The sequence below is a fragment of the Hylobates moloch genome, unplaced genomic scaffold (genome assembly GCF_009828535.3).
Source record: "Hylobates moloch isolate HMO894 unplaced genomic scaffold, HMol_V3 SCAFFOLD_5, whole genome shotgun sequence".
Taxonomy (NCBI): Eukaryota; Metazoa; Chordata; class Mammalia; order Primates; family Hylobatidae; genus Hylobates; species Hylobates moloch.
Genome location: NW_026652280.1, coordinates 58696249 through 58719698, shown reverse-complemented (window position 1 = coordinate 58719698; position 23450 = coordinate 58696249). Strand labels below are relative to the sequence as shown.

Sequence of the window (23450 nt, the reverse complement as noted above, 5' to 3'; positions counted from 1 at the left end):
TTTTTTTTTTTTTGAGACGGTGTCTCGCTCTGTTGCCCAGGATGTAATACAGTGGTGCAATCTCGACTCACTGCAACTTCCGCCTCCTGGGTTCTAAGAATACTCCTGCCTCAGCCTCCTGAGTAGCTGAGATTACGGGTACGCACCACTACATGCAGCTAATTTTTGTATTTTTTTAGTAGAGATGGGGTTTCACCATGTTGCCCAGGCTGGTCTCGAACTCCTGACCTCAAATGATCTGCCTGCCTTGGCATCTCAAAGTGCTAGGATTACATGTGTGAGTCCCCGCACCCGGCCTCTTTCTATCCAATTCATCACTCTTCTCCACTATACCTCGACTTCTTTCCCTCTCTACTACTACCAGTGTTTACAGCCTACAGCTTTCTAACTGATCTCCCTTTTTATCACTGTTCTCACTCTTGAAAGCATTCCCCACAGAGCAGTGGGAATGATCTTTTAAAAATATAAATTGCACATCCCAGAAGCTTAAAATGTGCTAGTGGCTTCATACAAATCTTAGAATAAGAATACTGAACTTACTATCACTTCTGCCTGGAATGTATTTTCTCCAGCTCATTTAACAGGTGGTTCATTTTGACTTTCAGTTCTTACCTCAAATATTACTAGCTCAGAAAGCCTTCCTCAGAACCCCCATCCAGGGTAGTTCCAAGTCAAAACAATCATATTAATATGTATTTCCTTCCCATTAATAATTACAAGCTGTACATATTTTCATTTATGTATTCTTTTTTTTTTTTTGTCTATCTTCACCATCTGAATGTAATCTCTGGGCTTCCTGTCAGTTTTATTCTCTGCGATATTCCCAGCTGTGCCTTGTCTGTAGTAGGCAGTAAATAATTAACTTAAGTGAAAGAAATAAAAGAAGCTCAATATGGCTGAAGCACAGGGTACACACAACAAAGTGTAGAGTAGTAAGATTGTAAAGACAGGCAGGTGTCAACTTAAAGATTCTGTATATACAAGGAGTTTGAAAGGTACCCTGCAAACAATGAAAAGCCACTAAAGGATTTTAAGGACAACCAAAATACGATTTGACTAAAAAGGAAAATTGTTCTAACCTAAGTGAGAACGACTGATGAGTAGAACAACTCTTGGCAAGATGATGATGTGATGTTCAGTAGCCAAGATAATAGCTACTGAAAACTTTCTATGCACAGGCACTTTTCATGCATTTTTCATCTAACTTAGAATAGTTACAGAGCAACATTGATCTGTCTGATTCCAAAGCCTTAGCTCATAAAGACCATATGGCCATTAACTAGGTTAGTGAGAATAAAGAATAAGAGCAGGTTTGACGGATGAGATTATGAGCTTTCTTTTGAGCAAAAATAATTTAAGATGCCAACACATCCAGACTGTAGTAGGTGAGGAAAAGACTTGTTAGAAGTTTGGATATTTAAAAATTTTTTTCTATAAAGAATCTGACACCATTGAAGTTTGACTATTTTATTATTTGAAATAAAACAGTGGTAATTAGTAAGGATCACAGATTGCTGCATGGATTTGTCTCTGTTTTTAAGATGGGAGACTTGTTCATGTTTACAGTAAGAAAGAAGATAATGGAGGTAAAAAGGTTGATGATATAGAAAAGGAGACAAGAAGTTAAGATGAGATAAGAGGAGCTTACCCTCCTTTAAGATAATAGTGAAGATAATGAAGACAGGTAAAGAATAGGATAGATGGACAAGAAAACTAGATTTTGAGGAGTTCACACCTATGCTTTCATTATTTATTTGTGAAATAAGAATAAAATTCACCTAAAACTGGAGTGATAAATGGCACAGGAAACTTAAGATAAATAAAAATCTGGGAGAAAAAACTTATGAGCGGTATGTTTAAAAAAACTGACAGCCAGGCATGGTGGCTCATGCCTGTAATCCCAGCACTTTGGGAGGCCAAGGTGGAAGAATCCCTTGAGCCCAGGAGCTCAAGACCAGACTGGACAACATAGTGAGACTCTTTCTCTACCAAAAATAAATAATTTTTAAAAATTGAAAAAAAATTGATAACTCAGGTTGCAGATAATGCTTTGGACTAACACTCAACTGCTTGAAGAAAGTGGCTGGTTGGTCTGAACTAGGGTTGTGTTTGGAGGCATAACACAGTGGAAGTACAAAGAAATGAGAAAATTGAGGGTACAAAGCAAGATAGCAGATGAATTAACAGATGATGAGGTCCAGAATGGATCATAAAGAAAATCAAGGAAAGGGCTACTAAAAAACAGGGAAAAGACAGATTCCACTAACTTTTATAGGAAACAGAGTAGTAAACTGAGGGAACTAGAAGGTGAAATTGTGATCTTAAAAAATGGAAAGCATTGCCAGGCATGGTGTTTCATGCCTGTAATCCCAGCACTTTGGGAGGCCGAAGCATGTGGATCACCTGAGGTCAGGAGTTCGAGACCAGCCTGGCCAACATGGTGAAACCCTGTCTCTACTAAAAATACAAAAATTAGCCAGGCATGGTGTCGGGTGCCTGTAATCCCAGCTACTCGGGAGGCTGAGGCAGGAGAATTGCTTGAACCTGGAGGCGGAGATTGCATTGAGCCGAGATCGCAACATTGCACTACAGCATGGAAGAGCAAAACTTCGTCTCAAAAAAAAAAAAAAGGAAAGTATCGAAAGGAAGGCATCCTTTTCTTGATTATAATTTATAATTTCTTTCTTTGAGACACAGTCTCACTCTGTTGCCCAGGCTGGAGAACAGTGACGCCATCTCGGCTCACTGCAACCTCTGTCTCCTGGGTTCAAGCGATTCTCCTGCCTCAGCCTCCCCAGTAGCTGGGATTACAGGCGTGCGACACCACACCTGGCTAATTTTTTTATTTTTAGTAGAGACGGGGTTTCACCACATTGGCCAGGCTGACCCACTGGCTTCACCTCCAAATGATGGTTACATGACCACTGTCCAGGCCTATAATTATATTATAATTCTATTTGACCAAAATCAAATTTTTTGTAGTCACTATTTAAAGCCAATTTTGTAAAAACATTAAAACTGACACTTACCACACATTGCCACAGACTTTGCCTCTTCAATAGATTGATGTTTGTCAGTTAAACGAGCTTTGGTTACTTTGTGTTCATTTACCTCTTGTTCTAACCGTTGTTGTAATGATTTAAGTTTGTAGTTTAAATCTATCTCTAAATTATTCTTTTCCTGTAAAATGGGAGTAGGAGTCATGTAATAAACTGTGCAGAAGGCATGCATGTTAGTAAATCTTACATTTAATATTCTGGAAGAGATATGATGCCTTATTTTAAAAATCACAATAAACACATATAATGAAAAGCAAAAGATAACCTTTTCTTTACCCCCTCCCTTCCCATTTGAATCATTAACCATGGTGGAGGGCAGAACAACGCTGTGCTGGTGGTTATGTTCAGGACAGTTCATTGCTAAGATCAGAAATGAATAAGACAAATTTTCAGTTTATTTAAAAATTTCTGATACCATCTTATTTTTTCTTTCTCTTTTTTTTTTTTAAGAGATGAGGTCTCACTCTGTCACCCAGGCTGGAGTGCAGTGGCACCTTCTCAGCTCACTGCAGCCTTGAACTCCTGGGCTCAAGCTATCCTCCAGCCTTAGCCTCTGGAGTGGCTGGTATTACAGGCATGTGCCACCACACCTGGCTAATTTTTAAGCATTTTTTTGTAGAGATGGGGTCTTGCTCCACTGCTCAGGCTATTCTCAAACTCCTGGGCTCAAGCAATCCTCCTGTGTCAGCCTCCCAAAGTGTTGGATCTACAAGCAGGAGCCACCTTGCCTGGCCTGCTACCACTTTAAAAAAATATGTTAAATGATCTTTATCTACATTTGCATCTATATCCACATTTACTTTGCTTTCACCAAAACAAACAAACAAACAAACAAAAAACCCACAAAGTATCCTGTGGCCAGTCATTGACATAGAAAGGAAAAATGAGTCAAAATATATTCCATTTCTGTTTGGGTACCCTTTTCTACTCTTCAAGCTTCTTTTATCCTATGTCCACATTTACACCAGCTTGGCCATCAAAAACTATTCTAATTGTGACAAAACATGTCCAAAGGACAAGATAAGTAGTAGCTTTTCTGATAATTTACCTGAGGTTCTACTGAACCTCCAACATTTCAGAGGCTTTGAAAAAGTGACAGCTGTATCTCTATATCATCTATTTAACTCTTAGCTAGGTATATAACAGAGAATAACCAATGAAATTTTTACTGTTAAGAAAATTCTAAATGCAAAGGCCAATCACTTTATGCTCTTTTCTATTTTGCTAACTGTAACAAAACAGCACAGGTACTCATCATCTACCACATACTGATCTGTTGTTTTCCTTCTTCATAAGCCCTCACAGCACATTCATCTTACTCATGTACAAAGAAAATAGGGAAACATACTTTATAAAAAGGTATTTCCAAACCAAAGGAATCTGTGATGATCTGTTAACATGAAACATCTAATGCTCTCTAGGGTAAAAACAAAAATAACAAATAACAAAACCCTAAATAAGACATACATACATCCCCACATACAACCAATCAAACATAAAAACTTTTAGAAATGTAACTATATAAACATTAAGAATAAATGCTATTTTATAAAACCATCTAGTAGTCTATGATAATCAGTAATTACTATTTTATAATAATTGGTATATGTTAAATCATTTACCTTTTCTGAGTGATTAAGCATGTCTTGAGCCTCTTTTCTTTCTCCTTCCACTTTTTCAAGATTATGTTTGAGATGCTTCACCTCCTCTTGTAAAGATGTAATTCGAGCTATCAAGTGAGAAAAAAGTTCAAGTCTGTAGTCACTGAAAGAAGTCTTTTTGTTCAGTGTGACAATTTAGTTTTTAAAAAATGTGTTTTTTTTAATGTATTAAGTTTCCTGATCTGATAAAATTTATTAAGTGTTTTCACAATAAACACAAGATATAGAATAAAAATATTAATGCTAATTGGATATATCTAGTGCATATTCCTTATTTACAAGTAGCCAAAGAGATGAAGCCTCAGCTTGAGCTAGAAATCAGATCCAAGTCCTTACTGAGTGCTCTTTCTGATTTTTTTTTTTTTTTTTTTTTTTGAGACGGAGTCTAGCTCTGTTGCCCAGGCTGGAGTGCAGCGGCACAATCTCGGCTCACTGCAAGCTCTGCCTCCCGGGTTCACACCATTCTCCTGCCTCAGCCTCCCAAGTAGCTGGGACTACAGGCGCCTGCCACCACGCCTGGCTAATTTTTGTATATTTAGTAGAGACGGGGTTTCACCTTGTTAGCCAGGATGGTCTCGATCCCCTGACCTCGTGATCCGCCCGCCTTGGCCTCCCAAAGTGCTGGGATTACAGGCGTAAGCCACCGCACCTGGCACTGAGTGCTCTTTCTAACCACATTAAAGGTGAGAGCCTTTAGTTAATTAAGGCAAGTATTAAGTGGTCCATATGTGCCAGACACTGCAAAGTGTTTAATAAAATTACTTTTAAACTTAAAGGAGCCAAACTATTTTCATAGAAAACTAAGTTTTTAAGGAATTCAAGTACTCTAACAAAGCTTAGTTTTAACTTACCTGATGTTCATGCCTTGCAATGGTAGTAACTCATATATTTAGTAATTGTCTACTCATTAAAACATGCTTTAACCTTACAGGTATTTAAGGCATAAATATTTAATAAACACACAAATTTAATACATGTAGTATCTGACTTAATATACTTATTATTGCCTAGCTTAAAATAAAAATTATATTTTCATATTTTGTGATTCAAAGTGGCCTAGGATTTGACAAGGAAAACAGATGAAGTACCAGATGGGTACAGTTTGACTTACTGTACTTGTCCCACTCTCAAATGTACTCTAGTCACCTCCCATATTTCGGGGTTTCTAAAGTAGTTCTTTAATAAACAAATAAATATTAAATCTTTGGCACCTGATAATGCATATCTGCTAGATTAGTTCTAGATCAAGAGAACAATGAAGTAAATAATTTTATTTATGCACTCAAGATATTTTCATGTTGGAGTATGTTCATGTAGGAGAAAGAAACACCTGCCTCTTTCTTTCAAATCACTGACCAAAAATTGTGTGTGTGTGTGTGTGTGTGTGTGTGTGTGTGTGGACAGAGATAAAGCAAATGTGCTAAGATGTTTAAATGTTGAAGTGCTATTTAGAAATTATAATTTAAAAAATAAAGATATAATTATCTTTAAAATAGGCCAGGTGTAGTGGTTCACGCCTGTAATCTCAGCATTTTGGGAGGCTGAGGCAGGCAGATTGCCTGAGCTCAGGAGTTTGAGATCAGCTTAGGCAACATGGTGAAACCCTGTCTCAAATACAAAAATCAGCTGGGTGTGGTGACACAAGTCTGTAGTCCTAGCTACTTGGGAGACTGAGGTGGGAGGATCGCTTGAGCCCAGGAGTTCTAGGAGAAAATCCATTTTAAAAATCATTTAAAAAAATCTGTACAAAGATAGTAATTCAGATTTATCTTTGAATTTTTCATGTAGAAGCAGCTTACTACAAACCAACTCCTATGGAGACAAGATAATAAAACTATATGGGTTGAATCCACGCAAGATTCCTAGCAACCACATGAAAGAGACAAATTAAGTATAGTTTATTTTCCTCATTTACTCTGTCTGAAAAGAAATGTCAGAAATAAACTAGAACTTACCTGTGCAAAACATGAAAGCAAAGAAGCTTTATATACAGAAAATATAAAAACACAGTGGGAGGAATAAGGGCCCAAACACTAGGTATCATAATCTAAGTTGATTAAAACAATAAAATTTCTAAAAGCTAATAGAAGATAATATCTTCATAATCTAGTCAAAGACTTTTTCAATAGGCCACACTAAAAACCACACTAACAATAAAGAAAAAACTAGATACACTGGACTACATCAAATTAAGACGTTTGCTTATCCAAAAGCAGCACTGAAGAGTGAAAATGTTCCCACAATGCAGTAGGCTGACTATAGTTAACAATAACATACTGCATATTTCAAAATAGCTAGAAGAGATGATTTTGAATGTTCTCACCATAGAGAAATGACAAATGTTTGAGGAGATGGACATACTAATTACCCTAATTTGATCATTACACATTGTATACATGTACCAAAACATCCCATAAGTATGTACAATTATTATGTGTCAATTAAAAATAAAACGGGGGGGGGGGGGGCAGAGCAAGGTGGCCAAATAGAAGCCTCCACCGATTGTCCTCCCTGCAGAAACACCAATTTGAACAACCATTCGCACAGAAAAGCACCTTCATAAGAACCAACAATCAGCTTAGTGATATGTATCAGCTTGGCCACGGTGGGGTACAGCACCAAGCAGGCTCTTGGGGTCCCCAATTCCAGGTCCTGGTTCTTGGATGGCATTTCTGGACCTGCTCTGGGTCACAGGGGAGCCCACTGCCCTGAAGGGAGAGTCCCAAGCCTGGCAGCATTCACCACAAGCTGACTGAAGAGCCCTGAGGCCCTGAATGAACATCGGCAGTCGCCAGGGAGCATTTGCTGCAGGCCTAGAGCGGTGGTGGCCACAGGGACGCTTCTGCTTGTGGAATAGGGAGGGAAGAATGGGAACGGCTTTGACTTGTGGCTTAGACACCAACTAAGCTGCAGTGGAATAGAGCATCTGGTAGATTCCTAAGGTTTCCAACTGTAGGCCCTGGCTCCCAGATGGCATCTATGGATCCACCTGGGACAAGGTGGAGCACACCACCCTGAAGGGAGGGATACAAGCCTGGCTGGCTTCACCAACTGCTGATTATAGAGCCCTAGGACCTTGAGTGAACATAGGTAGTAGCCAAGCAGTAGTTACCACAGGCCTTGGGTGAGACCCAGTGCTGTGCTGGCTTCAGGTCTGACCCAGCACAGTTCCAGTGGTGGTGGCTACAAGAGTGATTGTGTAACCCCTCCCCAACCTCTCCCTGGCAGCTCAGTGCAGAGACTCCATTTGTTTGGGAGAAAGGGAAGAAGAGAACAAGAGTCTCTGCATTATAATACAGATAATTCTTCCACATCTTACCCAAAACCACCAACATGGTTCCTCTAAGAGTCTGTAAGAGCCACAGTTTTACTGGGCTTGGGGTGCCTCCTAATACAGATATGGCTACAGTGACCAAAAACTTAAATCACAACACCCAAGTCCCTTCGAATACCTGGAAAGCCTTCCCAAAAAGGACAGGTACAAACAAGCCCAGACTGCAATGACTACAATAAATACCTAACTCTTCAATGCCCAGACATCGACAAAGATCCACAAACATCACGACCATTCAGGAAAACATAATCTCACCAAAGAAACTAAATAAGGCCCCAGGGACCAATCCTGGAGAGACAGAGATATAAGACCTTTCAGACAGAGAATTTAAAATAGCTGTTTTGAGGAAAATCAAAGAAATTCAAGATAAAACAAAGAAGGAATTCAGAATCCCATCAGATAAATTTAACAAAAAGATTGAAATAAGTACAAAGAATCAAGCAGAAATTCTGGAGTTGAAAGATGCAACCGACATACTGAAGAATGCATCAGGGTCTCTTACCAGCAGAAATGTTCAAGCAAAAGAAAGTATTAGTGAGCTTGAAGACAGACTATTTGAAAATACAGTCATAGGAGACAAAAAAGAATTAAAAAGAATGGAACATGCATATAAGATCTAGAAAATAGCCTCAAAAGAGAGTAAGAGTTATTAGCCTTAAAGAGCGGCAGAAAGAGAGACAGGGGTAGAAAGTTTACTCAAAGGGTAATACGGAACTTCCCAAACCTGGAAAAGGATATCAATATTCAAGCACAAGAAGGTTCTAAGGGTTCAGAGGTCTGACTCAGCACAGTTCCAGGGGTGGTGGCCACAGGGTAATGATAAGTACACTGAAAAACACTATTGTAACACTGTAATTGAAGTGTATAAATTATTCATATCTTGGGTAGAGAGACTAAAAGAACTGATCAAAAATAACAACTACAATACTTTCCAAGATGCAGTAAGATTATAAATAAAAGCAACGAAAAGTTTAAGATGCAGGGGACTAAGTTAAAGGGTAGAGTTTGTATTAGTTTTCTCTTTGCTTGTTTGTTAGTTTGTTAATGCAATCACTGTTAAGTCATCATCAGTTTAAAATACCGGGTTAGAGGATATTATTTGCAAGCCTCATGGTAACCTCAAATCAAAAGACATACAACAGACAGATACCCAAAAAATAAGCAGCAAGAAATTAAAACCTATCACCAGAGAAAATCATGTTCATTAAGAGGAAACAGAAAGGAAGGAAAGAAGGAAGAGAAGACCACAAAACAATCACAAAAAAATAACAAAATGGCAGGAATACGTCCCTACTTATTAACAATAACAATGAATGCAGATGAACTAAACTGCCCAATCGAAAGACATGGAGTGGCTGAATGGACCAAAAAACAAACAAACAAACAAACAAAAAAACAGAACCCAATGATCTGCTGACAAGAAACACACTTCATGTATAAAGGTACACATAGACATACACAGAGAAAATAAGGGGATGGAAACAGATATTCCATGCCAATTAAAACAAAAACAAAAAAAGAGCAGTAGCAGTTATACTTGTATCAGACAAAATAGATTTCAAGACAAAAACTATAAAAAGGCACAGAAAAGGTCATAATGTAATGATAAAGGGGTCAATTCAGCAAGAGAATATAACAATTGTAAATAAAGATGCACCCAACACTGAAGCAACCAGTTACATAAGCAGATATTGTTAGAGCTAAAGACAGGGATAGACCCCAATCCTGGAGACTTCAACTCCTCACTTTCAGCACTGGACAGATCATCTAGACAGAAAATCAACAAAGAAAACATCAGATTTAATCTGCACTATAGACCAAATGGGACCTCATAAATATTTACAGAACATTTCATCCAACAGCCACAGAATATACATTCTGCTTAGCATGAGGATCATTCTCAAGGACAGACCATATGTTACGCCACAAAGCAAGTCTTGAAAAATCCAAAAAAAGTAAAATTATATCATGTATCTATCTTCTCTGACCACAATGAAACAAAACTAGAAATCAATAACAAGTGGATTTTTTTTTTTTTTTGAGACGAAGTTTCGCTCTTGTACCCCAGGCTAGAGTACAAATGGTGTGATCTTGGCTCACTGCAACCTCCGACTCCTGGGTTCAAGTGATTCTCCTGCCTCAGCCTCCCAAGTAGCTGGGACTACAGGTGCCTGTAACCACTCCTGGCTAATTTTTGTATTTTTAGTAGAGATGGGGTTTCACCATGTTGGCCAGGCTGGTCTCGAACTTCTGACCTCAAGTGATCCACCCGCCTCGACCTCCCAAAGTGCTGGGATGACAGGCATGAGCCATCATGCCTGGCCAAAAAGTGGAATTTTTGAAACGATACAAATACCTGGAAATTAAAGAATATGCTCCTGAATGACCAGTGGATTGATGAAGAAATTAAGAAGAAAATTAAAATATTTCCTGAAACAAATGATAATGAAAACAAAACATACAAAAGCCTATGGGATACAGTGAAAGCAGTAAAGCTTATAGCTCTGAGCATCTACATCAAAAAGGTAGAAAAAGTTTCAATAAACAACTTAATGTTACATCTTAAAGAACTAGAAAAGCCAGAGCAAATCAAACCCAAAATTAGTAGAAGAAAATAAATAATAAAGATCAGATACATGCAACCTACCAAGATTGAACCATGAAGAAATCCAAAACCTAAACAGACAAATAACAAGTAATGAGATCTAAGCTGTAATAAAAAGTCTTCCAGCAAATAAAAGCCCAGGACTGAATGACTTCACTGCTAAATTTTACCAAACTTTTTTTTTGAGACAGAATTTTGCTCTGTCACCCAGGCTGGAGTGCAGTGATGCAATCTCAGCTCACTGCCACCTCCACCTCCCGGGTTCAAGAGATTCTCCTGCCTCAGCCTCCCGAGAAGCTGGGATTACAGACATGTACCACCATGCCTGGCTAATTTTGTATTTTTAGTACAGATGGGGTTTCTCCATGTTGGCCAGGCCAGGCTGGTCTGGAACTCCAGACCTCAAGTGATCCGCCTGCCTTGGCCTCTCAAAGTGCTGGGATTACAATCGTGAGCCACCGCATCTGGCCCTTACCAAACATTTAAAGATGAGCAAATAACAATCCTACTCAAACTATTTCAAAGAATAGAGGAGGAGAGAATGTTTCCAAACTCATTCTACAAAGGCCAGTATTACCTTGATACCAAAACCAGATTAAGACACATTTTAAAAGACAAACAAACAAAAAAGCTATAGGCCAATATTCACGATGAACACACATGCAAAAAACCCTCAACAAGATGCTAGCAAACCAAATTCCACAATACATTAAAAAGTTCATTCATCATGACAAATACCATGTGCTGAAATGTCATTGTTTTAGCAAAAAACTAATTTAAATATGTTAAAATGCCAAAATAAAATACAAAATTTACAAAAAGGCATAATCTACAAGAAGGCATTGAGTCCCACCAAGAACATACAAAAATTAAAAATAAATTAATGGGCAAGATATAAGAAGAAAATGCACATTAATAAAAAGCCTCAGAGTCAGATACATTTAATACCATTTATAATACAAATTTTAATCCACCCAGAAGATACAGGAGTCAAAATCTTACACACCAAAAAACACTGCATTAAAACTACGTAAAGCAAGGTATTCATGAAATACCCACAGCTAGCGTCATACTCAATGAACAACCCAAAAAGAAAATTGAGAAAATTCCCTTTACAAGAGCATCAAAAAGAATAAAATACCCAGGAAGAAATTTGTATATAGAAAACTAAAAACAAACACACAAACGAGCAAAAACACTGCTGAAACACATTTTAAAAGATCTAAATAAATGAAAATATATCCTTATTCATGGATTGGAAGACTTAATATTAGTTTTGGTTTTTTTTGAGACAAGGTCTGACTCTGTCAGCCAGGCTGGAGCACTGGGACAACAGGCGTGCACCACCACACCTGGCTGATTTTTTATTTTTCGTAGAGACAGGCTTCGCCATGTTGCTCAGGGGGGTCTCAAACTCCTGTGCTCAAGTGATCTGCCCACCTTGGCTTCCCAAAATGCTGAGATTACAGGCGTGAGCCACCGTGCCTGGCTGGAAGATTTAATATTCTTAAGATGGCAATACTACACAAAGTAATCCACAGATTCAAAGAAATTGCTATCAAAATTCTAAAGGTCTTTTTTGCAGAAATGGAAAAGCCAATCCTCAAATTCACATAGAATTGCAAAGAACCCTGAATACGTAAAACATACTGAAGAACAACAACAAACTTGGAGGGCTCAAACTTCCTGATTTCAAAACTTGCTACAAAGCTACAGTGAACAAAATAAAACAGTGTGGTACATGCTGGCATAAGGACAAACACACAGACCAATGGAATAGGGTTGAGAATCCAGAATATCATAGATGCATGATATCTATAGTCAGTTGATTTTCTTTTTTTTTTGGAGATAGGGTCTCACTGTGTTCGCCCATGCTGGAATGCAGTGGTGCAATCTTGGCTCACTGCAACCACTGCATCCCAGGCTCAAGTGATCCTCCGGCCTCAGTCCCCGGAGTAGCTGGGACTACAGGCGCCTGCCATCATGCCCGGCTAATTTTTGTATTTTTAGTAGAGACATGGTTTTGCCACGTTGCCCAGGCTGGACTCAAACTCCTGAGCTTAAGCGATCTGCCCAACGCAGCCTCCCAAAGTGCTGGGATTACAGGTGTGAGCTACTGCACCTGGCTGCCAATCGATTTTCAACAAAGATGCCAAGACCATTTACACAGGAAAGAATAGTCTCTTCAACAAATGTTGCTGGGACAACTGGATATCACATGCTCAACATCATTAGTCATTAGGGACAATGAAAATCAAAACAAACAGCAATGGGACAACTACCACATACCCACTAGAGTAACTAACTGAAAAAAGGAAAATACCAAGTGTTGGCAGGGATATGGAGAAACTGGAATCCTGTACATTGCTCATTGCTGACAGGAATGTAAAATGGTGCAGCCATTGCGGAAAACAGTTTGGAAATTCCTCCAAAGTTACACATAGAATTATGAGAAGACTCAGAAATTCCACTCCTAAATACACACCCCTAAAGAATTAAAAACAGGTGCTCCAACAAATACTTGTACACAAATGTTGAAGCAGTGCTATTTATAATAGCCAAAAGGTGGAATCAATCCACAGTAATATTCTGTTATATGTATATCATCAACAGATGAATGGCTAAGCAAAATGTGGTAAATACATATAACAGTATATTACTCAGCCACAAATGAATGAACTACTGACACATGCTATGATATGGATGAACCTGTAAAACATTATGCTAAGTGAAAGAAGCCTGACACAAAAGGTCACTTATTCTATGATGCCATTTATACGAAATATCCAGAACAGGTAAATTCGAGACAGAAAGGAAATTGGTGGTTGCCAGGAGATAGTGGAGGGGGAAGTAGGGAGGGGCAGCTTAATGGATCCTATTTTGTAGTTTCAAAATGAAATGTTTTGGAACCACATAGAGGAGGTATTTGTGAACATTTTGAATGTAGTAAATGCTGTTGAACTGTATATTTTTAAATGGTTAACTTTTTGTTACAAGAATTTCACCTTAATTAAAAAATACAGACAGCAAAAGCTGTTAGATACAAGGGAGGCTGCCAGGTGTGGTGGCTCACGCCTGTAATTCCAGCACTTTGGGAGGCTGAGGCAGGAAGATCACGAGGTCAAGAGATCAAGACATCCTGGCCAACATGGTGAAACCCCATCTCTACTAAAAATACAAAAATTAGCTGGGCATGGTGGCGTGTGCCTGTAGTTCCAGCTACTTGGGAGACTGAGGCAGGAGAATCACTTGAACCTGGGAGGTAGAGGTTGCAATGAGCCAAGATCATGCCACTGCACTCTGGCCTGGGTGACAGAGTGAGGATCCGTCTAAAAAAAAAAAAAAAAAAAAAAAAAAAAGAAATACATGGGAGGCTATGAGAAAAAACCCACAACGATAGTGAAAACTTTTAAAACACATTTTAAAATTTGACAGAACAAAGAGACAAAGAATAAATGCAATCTTAGAAAACTGATGGATTACATTAGAAAACTGATCAATTTTTCACCCAAAAAAATGTTTCTTACAAAAACTGACAATTTCCAAATGCCCATGTAACAGTGAAATGCAAAAATCATTTATAAACTAAGCCAGAAAAAAAATCATTAAAAGTAGAAATCTTTTAATAGTTCCTGATCACAATAAATAAGAAATTATTAATTACAAAAAAAATTGTTTCCTACCTCTGTCCATTAAAATGACCTACAAACATTGACCAACCCAACAGTAGTGAGTACCCATAGAATTCAGGTTATAGACCCTGAATATCATATGCTACAAAAGGAACTGGAGTTCCTAGGCAAACGGGTGATTCCAGGTCTGGAACAAAAAATAATCCTGGAAAATCTATGCATATCAAAAAGCAAGGATGCTATCCAAAACTACTAGGTAGTGTCTAAACTTAAAGAATTCCTATTAAACTTCAAGTGAGCAACATTAAGAATAATGCAAAGGGCTAACATATATTAAATACATTAAAATTCATGAGTTCATAAATATATTTTAAAGATTCACTAATCATCTTTGGAGGATGCCTGGGAAATAACTCACTGTTCCAAAAACTGACAAAGAATTAAGTATTTAACCTGACTTTCTTTTATAAGCTGTACCTCAAAGTAACTACTATATAATTGATGAGGAAACATTTATCTCTAGAGTAGTATTCCAATTAACAAATGAAGGAGGAAGGATAAAAATAGATGATCACCACTGCAAATTCCTAAAGAAACAAAGGACCTAGACAATGATCATCAATGGCTACTAACACCACAAAAAGATACAGCCAGACTTTATGTTTTTTCGTTTGTTTGTTGTTGTTTTTGAGACAGGGTCTTGCTCTGTTGCCCAGACTGAAGTACAGTGGCACAATTTCAGCTCACTGCAGCCTCCATCTCCTGGGCTCAAGCAGTCCTCCACCTGAGCCTCCTAAGTAGCTAGGACTACAGGTGCGTGCCACCATACCTGGCTAATTTTTGTATTTTTTGTAGAGATGGGTTTTCATCATGTTGTTCAGGCTGGTCTCAAACTCCTGGGCTCAAGATATCCACCCAACTCAGCCTCCCAAAGTGTTGGTTTTACAGGTGTGAGCCACTGCACCCAGCCCAGATTTTATGTTTATGTGTCTGCTGGTACCTAAATACTACTTACAAGTATTCTTGACAAAGTCCTACCTGAAGCAGATCACATCTCTAGATCTAACGTCTAGTTTAAAGTACTACCGTGGACAGAGCAACATGCTAAATGATACCAGCAGATGAAATCAGTAAAATTCTGAACAGGAGCCACTCACAGGACAAAAAAAACATGGTTTCTTTAACCAAAAACAACAGCAAAAAGAGATTACAAAGAACACAAAAGGGAGGAGGAAGATACAGATTAAAATAAACTTAAGGGACGTATTAATGAAACGCAATGTCCAAACTTTGGATCCGAATTCAAGCAAAATGAATGCAGTAATAACAAATTATGAGACTACTAGAGGAACGTAAACACTAATTAGATATTTTATAATATTAAATAACTGTCACCTATTTTCTACCTTTGATAATGGCATTGTAGTTATGTTTGTCTTTTTAAAAAGAGTCCCTATCTTTAAGATAATGAAATATTTACAAATTAGGATGTATTTACAAAAGGACAATGTGGTGCCTGATATGTGCTTCAAAATAATTCGTGTCAGAGGATTGGGAAGGGAAGGTGGAGGTATAAAATGAAACACGACTGGCTACCAAATGAAGATTTTTGAAGCTTAATGATGAGTACACAAGAGGTCACTATAGTACAGGTTAGGCATCCTTAATTGGAAAATCCAAAATTCCAAAATGCTCCAAATTCTGAAACTTTTTGAGCACTGACATGATATTCAAGGATTTCAGATTTGGGATACTCAACTGGTAGGTATACATAATGCAAATATTCTCACAAACCACCCAAAATCCAAAATCTGAAGCACTTCTGGTTCCAAGCAAACAATTAAAAAACAAAAAAAGACTTTTAAAAATGGTTAATTTAAAAAAACTGATTTTTGCCTTTCAATCTGAAGAATCAGAGATAAACTTACTAGATGAAAGCTTATCAATTCAGTTAAAATTTCAATCCTCCATAACATTTTGTTCACTTTCATTAAGCCTCTATAGCCTGAACTTTTGGAAACTTTCCCTGTAATCAATTGCAGCCTTATTGTTGCACTAGTCCAGGTACTGGCAAACGTCAGGGCTGCAGCCTGTTTCTGTACAGACGTCAAGCTAAGAATGGTTTTTATACTTTAAAGGGTTATAAAAAGTAAAAATTAAAAAGACTATGCAACAGAGATCATATATGGAGCACATTCCATTAATGAATAACGATCAAGACTCTGCCAGAAGCCCACCATCCCAAACTAAATTTATACTTGAGAGACCTGAAAGTTCTTAAAGACCAGAAAAGAGTAATATAAGCATTGTGATTTTTTTAAAAAGCCACAATGCATTTTTATATGTATGGTGAAACTCACACAAGTTGTGTGAATTATTTTAGTGTATGTGAGCTTTTATTCACATTTAAGTTCCAAACTAATGAAACACTGAAAAAGAATAAACTAACAATAAATCATGCTATAAATTTTCCTTAACTTTTACTGATATCTAAAAAATAGATTCAGTTAAAAACCACTGTTGACAGTACATGGATGATCTCTGCCTCTGAAGCAAGGAGCTTAAAGCTCAGTCAAACACAGATCACAAACTTATAAGAATTTTAGAATTGGAAGGATTTATAGAGGTAACCTATTCTTATCTCCTTGGTTTACAGATAAAGAAGGGAGATGAAGAGACTTTCAAACAGCTAATAAGCTGTATAAAAAGGCCTAGGAAAACAATTTAAGGAAGTCTGTGACTTTCCTATTACATATAAAGTGGTTACTTTCTTAGTTATTCTCAGATCTATTTTAAGCCTGGTCCCTGAGAAATATGATTGCACAACACTCCTCAGCTAAGAACCAACAGGAGATTGTATTTTCTGTTTCCTTAGTCACAAAAACTGACCCTGACCTCTCTCCACTGAATTACAGCTAATCATCAAGCCCCAAGGGACCTGAAACTATGTTCCCATCTCTAACTAAGGTTAAAATGAACTCCTCCCTCCAATTTTTTCCTGAGAGATCTGGCAACTTCCATGCATATTTGTTTTGATTAGGTAGTATGGATGCTGCTGCTAACAGGAATAGAAAATAGAAAAATATGTGAGTAGGTAAAGCCAGGAATCTTTCTGAAAACAAACTGAATTTTATTACTATTTAAAAACTGTTCACTTTTTCACTGTTAGTTATACTCAGTCTTCTGCCTCTTAGATTCACAAAGACTGTCAATATCTCCAGTTCAAACATTCCCAAGTATCTAACTTTTAATGTGTAATGGGATTCTATTTCTGCAATTGAGTTTCTGTTACTACCAACAATGCATGAGGAATTCCTAGGTTTTAATAGTGATAATCCTCTTTGCCTGGATTAGTCTCTCTTTGAGTAAAACCTTTATGAATTAGGCAAGTTTTTAAATGAAGTTTTTGGTTAATTTATCTGTAAAACTGAAAAATATCCACATTACCTACCCCACAGGAGTACCTGTGAGGGTGAAGAAATTATAATGTGATACAAATGTGGGCATTATCCTAAAAGAGAAAGAATGCTGGCCTGGTGTGGTGTCTCACACCCGTAATGCCAGCACTTTGGAAGGTCGAGGTGGGCGGATCGCTTGAGCTCAGGAGTTTGAGACCAGCCTGGGCAAAATGGTGAAACCCCATCTCTACAAAAAATGCAAAAATTAGCTGGGCATGGTGGCATGCACCTGTAGTCCCAGCTACTCAGGAGGATGAGGTGGGAGAATTGCTTGACCTCAGGAGTTCAAGGCTGCAGTGAGCTGTGATCATGCCGCTGCACTCTAGCCTGGGCAACAGAGCAAGTTCCTATCTCAAAAAAACGTAAACAATAAAAAAGTATGCAACCATTTCTGGTTTCACCAAAGTCATTTTCTTTATGAGGGTAATATGATCACAAACATATTAACTTAGACTTAAAAATGGTCAAGATGGTAAATTTTATGTTACATATTTTTAACAATTAAAAATAAAAATTATAAAATATTCCTTCCATTGATAGATGAGTGGATGAACAAAATGTGGTATACACATACCATGGAATATTACTGAGCCCTAAAAAGGAAGGGAAATCTGACACACACAACATGGATAAACCTTGAAGACATTGTGCTAAGTGAAAAAAGCCAGACGCAAAAGGACAAACACTGTATGATTCCACTTATATGATGATGGTTGCATACATTGTGAACTGCATTTAATCCCACTGAACTGTATATATAAAAATGGTTAAAATGTTATAATAAATTTCATGTTATGCATTATTTTATCACAACAAGAAAAAATATTACCTTGAAGGTCTCCGATCATCTCAGAATCATGACCTCTGTCTCTTCGTTCAGCTTCTAACATAGCTTGCAGCTGGTAATAATCTTTGTCTGTTTGTGACTTAGAATTCTCTAAAATTCGATTTCTCTCTTGCAACTCTCTGTTCAGGGACTCTAACTGACTAATTGACTTGCTCATCTCTGTGTGACTCTTCCTCAATCTTACAGCTGTGTCCGATTCTGTCCTAAGTAAGTCATTGGCTTCTTCTAGCTATTTAAAAAGAAAGCAAAAAAATAGGTTTCTGACCAAAGTACGATATAATTTAATTATCTACAATTTTTTTAAAAAAGGAACCTCATTTGAAACACTTACCTGCTTTTGTAACTGGGACAGCTTCTCATTAGCAAGCTGTGAATTCTGACTGACTTTCTTTAAGTCTTCCAACTGATCCTTTAATGTAGAAACTAGAAAATGAAAGAATAATATATAGAAATTACAACATTTTCATAGGGGAAACATATAAATCCTTTTTTAAAAAAAGACATTTAGTCTTAGGCCATAATAGTCAGCTACATTAGGTCCACTCCCAAAGCCAAATTCCAATTTGGAAGTACTTGCATTTTAAATTCATTAAAAAGTAGAACATTATTTTATAATACAGAGTGCAAAAACAGATTTCTTCTCACTGTTGTAAATCTCAAACTCCTTTATTCCCTTTATAAGATCACTCTGTTAGTGTAATTATAAAGCTAGTTTTAATATTATTTATTTTTCAATAGTTCAATTGCTTGATAATTCAATATCTTAATAAAAATACAAAATTTAAAAGGTACCAAATGGTAGATAATATAGAATAAGTCTTCCTTTCTCCATTTAGTCATTTTTGCCCCTTCTGAGTCTCCCTTAACTGGCTCTCCTCCCTAATATATATTTAATTTAAGCATATATAGACAAGTACTCTTGTTTTAAACACAAGCAATATGTACTTTGTTTTTGTCACTTAAAGATCTATCTTAGAGACTGTTTTATAACTGTATTTAAGGAGATTATTTATTATTTTTTATAAGCCACATAGTATTCTACCATATAGATGTACTAAAATTTATTACAGCATTGAATACCTTTATGTTTCATATATGTATTACATTATGTTTCATATATGTATTACATTATGTTTCATATACAGCATTGACTGCATTTTTTTTGGTCATTTTAAACAATGCTACAATGAATAGCCTTGTGTATATATCAGTTTGCAGTATAAGTATGTACATGAAATAACTTATGGAAGTGAAATCACTCCATCAATGGATGTAGAAAGGTATTTTAAATATATTTGTAACACAGGCATTAAAACACAAGAAATTCTGGTTTAGAAGTTCTTAGACGCAGCTGCTTGTTAGAAGTACCTAGGGGGCTTGTAAAAAATAATGATACTCAGGCCACATATCTAGACCAATTAAATTAGAATCGCTGGGATTTAGGCATCAGTACTCTTTAAAGCTTCCCAGGAGATTCCAGTATGCACACCATGATGACAATCACTACTCTAGTTAAATGCTACTTACTATTTACTTTAATATGTAATTTAATTAATATTTAATTTAATCTAATTAATATTTAATTTAATATGTTATAAATTTAACTTGAGATCTGGGTTATTTAGCTTATAAAGTGTCTTAGGATTGTAGCTTCATGTATGTATCATGGACACTAAACTAAAGACAACCTCATGACAGTGTTAGAAATTCTATCATTTTTCAAAAGCAGTGACAATTTACCTTCATTTTCTACATTTCTTCTCTTCTCATTTTCCTGTTCAGCTTTTCTTTGGTACTCATTAATTCTATGCTGTAGCAACATTTTCTCCTTCTCAATCTGAGACACTGTAGATTCTAGATTTCTTCTTTGATTTCCCTGGAATTATAATGATAAAAGTTACCACTGTGATTAATACTCTCGTCATTCATTCAAGGGAGTATTTTGTTCTTAAAAACAAAAAACAAGAAAAAAAAAAAAGACAAGCAATTAAGATGAATGTTCCGTTTCAAAAGCAAATAGTATCTCCTAATATAACTTTCTAAGTAGCTTGCCTTTTAAGAAGACAGTGAGAATCTGCTTATTTGAACTTGATAGGTAAAATTTTCAGAGACTTCTGGCTCCAAGAATTTAAAATACAACCCTGTGAATCTTTTCAGACTGAAAGTCACTCTCTAAGTTTAAGACAATCACATTGTATTACCAATATTTTGGTTTGTTAACAATCTCAAATTTAAGGTATGAAACATGAAAGGATCATCTGATAATTAAGTGATGAGAAGCTCAAACATTACCAGATGGTACAGAATGTGCAGTGAGTTCACCATTTCCTCGATGTCTCCCTTAATTCTATCTCTGTCAACAACAACTTGCTTATCTTTCTAAGATGTTCTAGGTATCTACCCACCAATGTGTATTAAAAAGCAATCAAGGACATTTTTTTTTTTTTTTTTTGAGACGGAGTCTGGCTCTGTCACCCAGGCTGCAGTGCAGTGGCACTATCTTGGCTCACTGCAAGCTCCACCTCCCAGGTTCACGCCATTCTCCTGCCTCAGCCTCCCGAGTAGCTGGGACTACAGGTGCCTACCACCACACCTGGCTAATTTTTTGCACTTTTTAGTAGATACGGGGTTTCACCATGTTAGCCAGGATGGTCTCAATCTCCTGACCTCGTGATCCACCTGCCTTGGCCTCCCAAAGTGCTGGGATCACAGGCGTGAGCCACTGCGCCTGGCAGGAAATTCTTATTTTAGAAAAAGAAACTACTGGAGACAGGAGTATTAAAATACCAAATTTTTTTTCTTTTCTTTTTTTTTTTGAGACAGATTCTCACTCTGTTGCCCAGGCTGGAGTGCAGTGGCACAATCTCGGCTCACTGCAACCTCTGCCTCCAGGGTTCAAGCGATTCTCATGCCTCAGCCTCCTAAGTAGCTGGGACTACAGGGACGCACCACTGCGTCCAGCTAATTTTTCTATTTTTGGTAGAGACGGGTTTTGCCATGTTGGCCAGGCTGGTCTTGAACTCTTGACCTCAGGTGATCCGCCTGCCTCAGCCTCCCAAAGTACTGGGATTATAGGCATGAGCCACCATGCCCAGCCTAAAATACCCAAATTTTCACAACTTAAAAATGTAGCTTTCTGAGTTACCACTATCAGTAAATCTTGTTTTTCATGCTTTACTTTTTAAGACTCCACATTAGGAAACCTGTTTTATAGTGCTTCTGGGCTTTCTCATCTTTAAGCAAAAATTGGACATAAATCATTCAAGGTCTTTCTGATTCTACGAGTTTATCATTCTAACTTTTGGTTAATTTTTAGATAGTTATACATTCGAAGAAAGTTGCAAAGATAGTACAGAGAGGTCCCAAGTGCCCTTCCACTCAGCTTCCCCCAGTAGTTACATTATATATAACAACAGTACAATAACAAAATCAGAAAATTCTCACTGGTATAAGGAGTGTATGATTCTCTCATTTTATCACATATGTAGGTTCATGTAAGCACCACCACAATGAATATACAGAACTGGTCATCACAACAATTTCTTTCCAGTCACTAGTTACAGCCACACCCATCCCCGTTCTCCCACCACCTGTACTCCTGGCAACTAATGGTTCTCCATTTCTATAATTTTGTCTTTTTGAGAATGTTATATAAATGGAACCATGCAATATATGACTTTTTGAGACAGGCTTTTTTTTTTTTTTTTTTTGTATATTTAGTAGAGATGGGGTTTCACCATGTTGGCCAGGATGGTCTCGATTTCCTGACCTCATGATCCGCCCGCCTCAGCCTCCCAAAGTGCTGGGATTACAGGCGTGAGCCACCGCGCCTGGCCAAGACAGGTTTGTTTTTTTTTTAACTCAACATAAAGCCCTTAAAATCCATCCCTGTATTCTATGTATCTATAGTTTATTCCTTCTTGTGGCTGAGTATTCCATGGTACAAATGTATCAAAATTTGTTCAACCATTCACCTACTGTAGGACATTTTGATTGTTTTCAGTTTTTGGCTATTACAAATAGAGCTGTTATAAACATTGGTGTACAGGTTTTTGTGAGAATATACATTTTCATTTTTCCGGAATAAATGCCCAAGAATACAATTGCTAGGTCACGTAGTAGGCACATGTTTAGTTTTTCAGGAATACAGCCAACTGGTTTACCAGAATGTCTGTACCATTTTATATCCCCATCTCCAATGTCCAAGTGATCTAGTTTTTCCATATCCTTGCCAGTTTGCTATTGACATAATTTAAAAACTTACTTTTTTTCATGGTTATGGAGTAATATTTCATGGTAGTTTTAATTTGCACTTCCCAAATGACAAATTATGTGAACCTCTTTTCATATGCTTATTTTCATCCATATATCTAAAAAGTTTAAAAAGTATGGATTCTTTCCTTAACACTTATATAGGGCTACTGAAATTACCTATTTCACACTGTATGAGTTGTGATAGTTTGTTTTTTGAGAAGTTAGTCCCTTTCATCTAAATGTCTTAATTGTGTTTAGAACTGTTAATAGTATTTCCTTATGATTCTGTTGATACCTATATGGTCTATAGTATATGCCCTATTTCATTCCTCATACTGGTAATTTGTGTCCTCTCTTTTTCCTTTATCAGTCTTGCTAGAGGTTTGTTAATTTTGTTGATCATAGGCTGGGCGCGGTGGCTCACGCTTGTAATCCCAGCACTTTGGGAGGCCGAGGCGGGTGGATCACGAGGTCAGGAGATCGAGACCACGGTGAAACCCCGTCTCTACTAAAAATACAAAAAAATTAGCCGGGCGTGGTGGCGGGCGCCTGTAGTCCCAGCTACTCGGAGAGGCTGAGGCAGGAGAATGGCGTGAACCC

General features: G+C 37.3%; 1 protein-coding gene across 3 annotated transcripts in view; it reads right to left on the bottom strand.

The window, feature by feature from the left end:
* ROCK1 (Rho associated coiled-coil containing protein kinase 1) overlaps positions 1-23450 on the bottom strand; it is a 194010-nt gene that overhangs the window by 57849 nt on the left and 112711 nt on the right. For all 3 annotated transcript variants that reach the window (XR_004248116.2, XM_032152675.2, XM_032152676.2), the window contains exons 14-18: positions 20337-20472; positions 18928-19019; positions 18579-18825; positions 4682-4788; positions 3030-3180 (exon numbers count right to left, since the gene is read on the bottom strand). Coding sequence is in view for 2 of the 3 variants with exons in the window: in XM_032152675.2 (XP_032008566.1) it covers positions 3030-3180; positions 4682-4788; positions 18579-18825; positions 18928-19019; positions 20337-20472 (733 nt within the window). In the remaining variant the exon portion in view is untranslated. The remainder of the gene's footprint in view (positions 1-3029; positions 3181-4681; positions 4789-18578; positions 18826-18927; positions 19020-20336; positions 20473-23450) is intronic.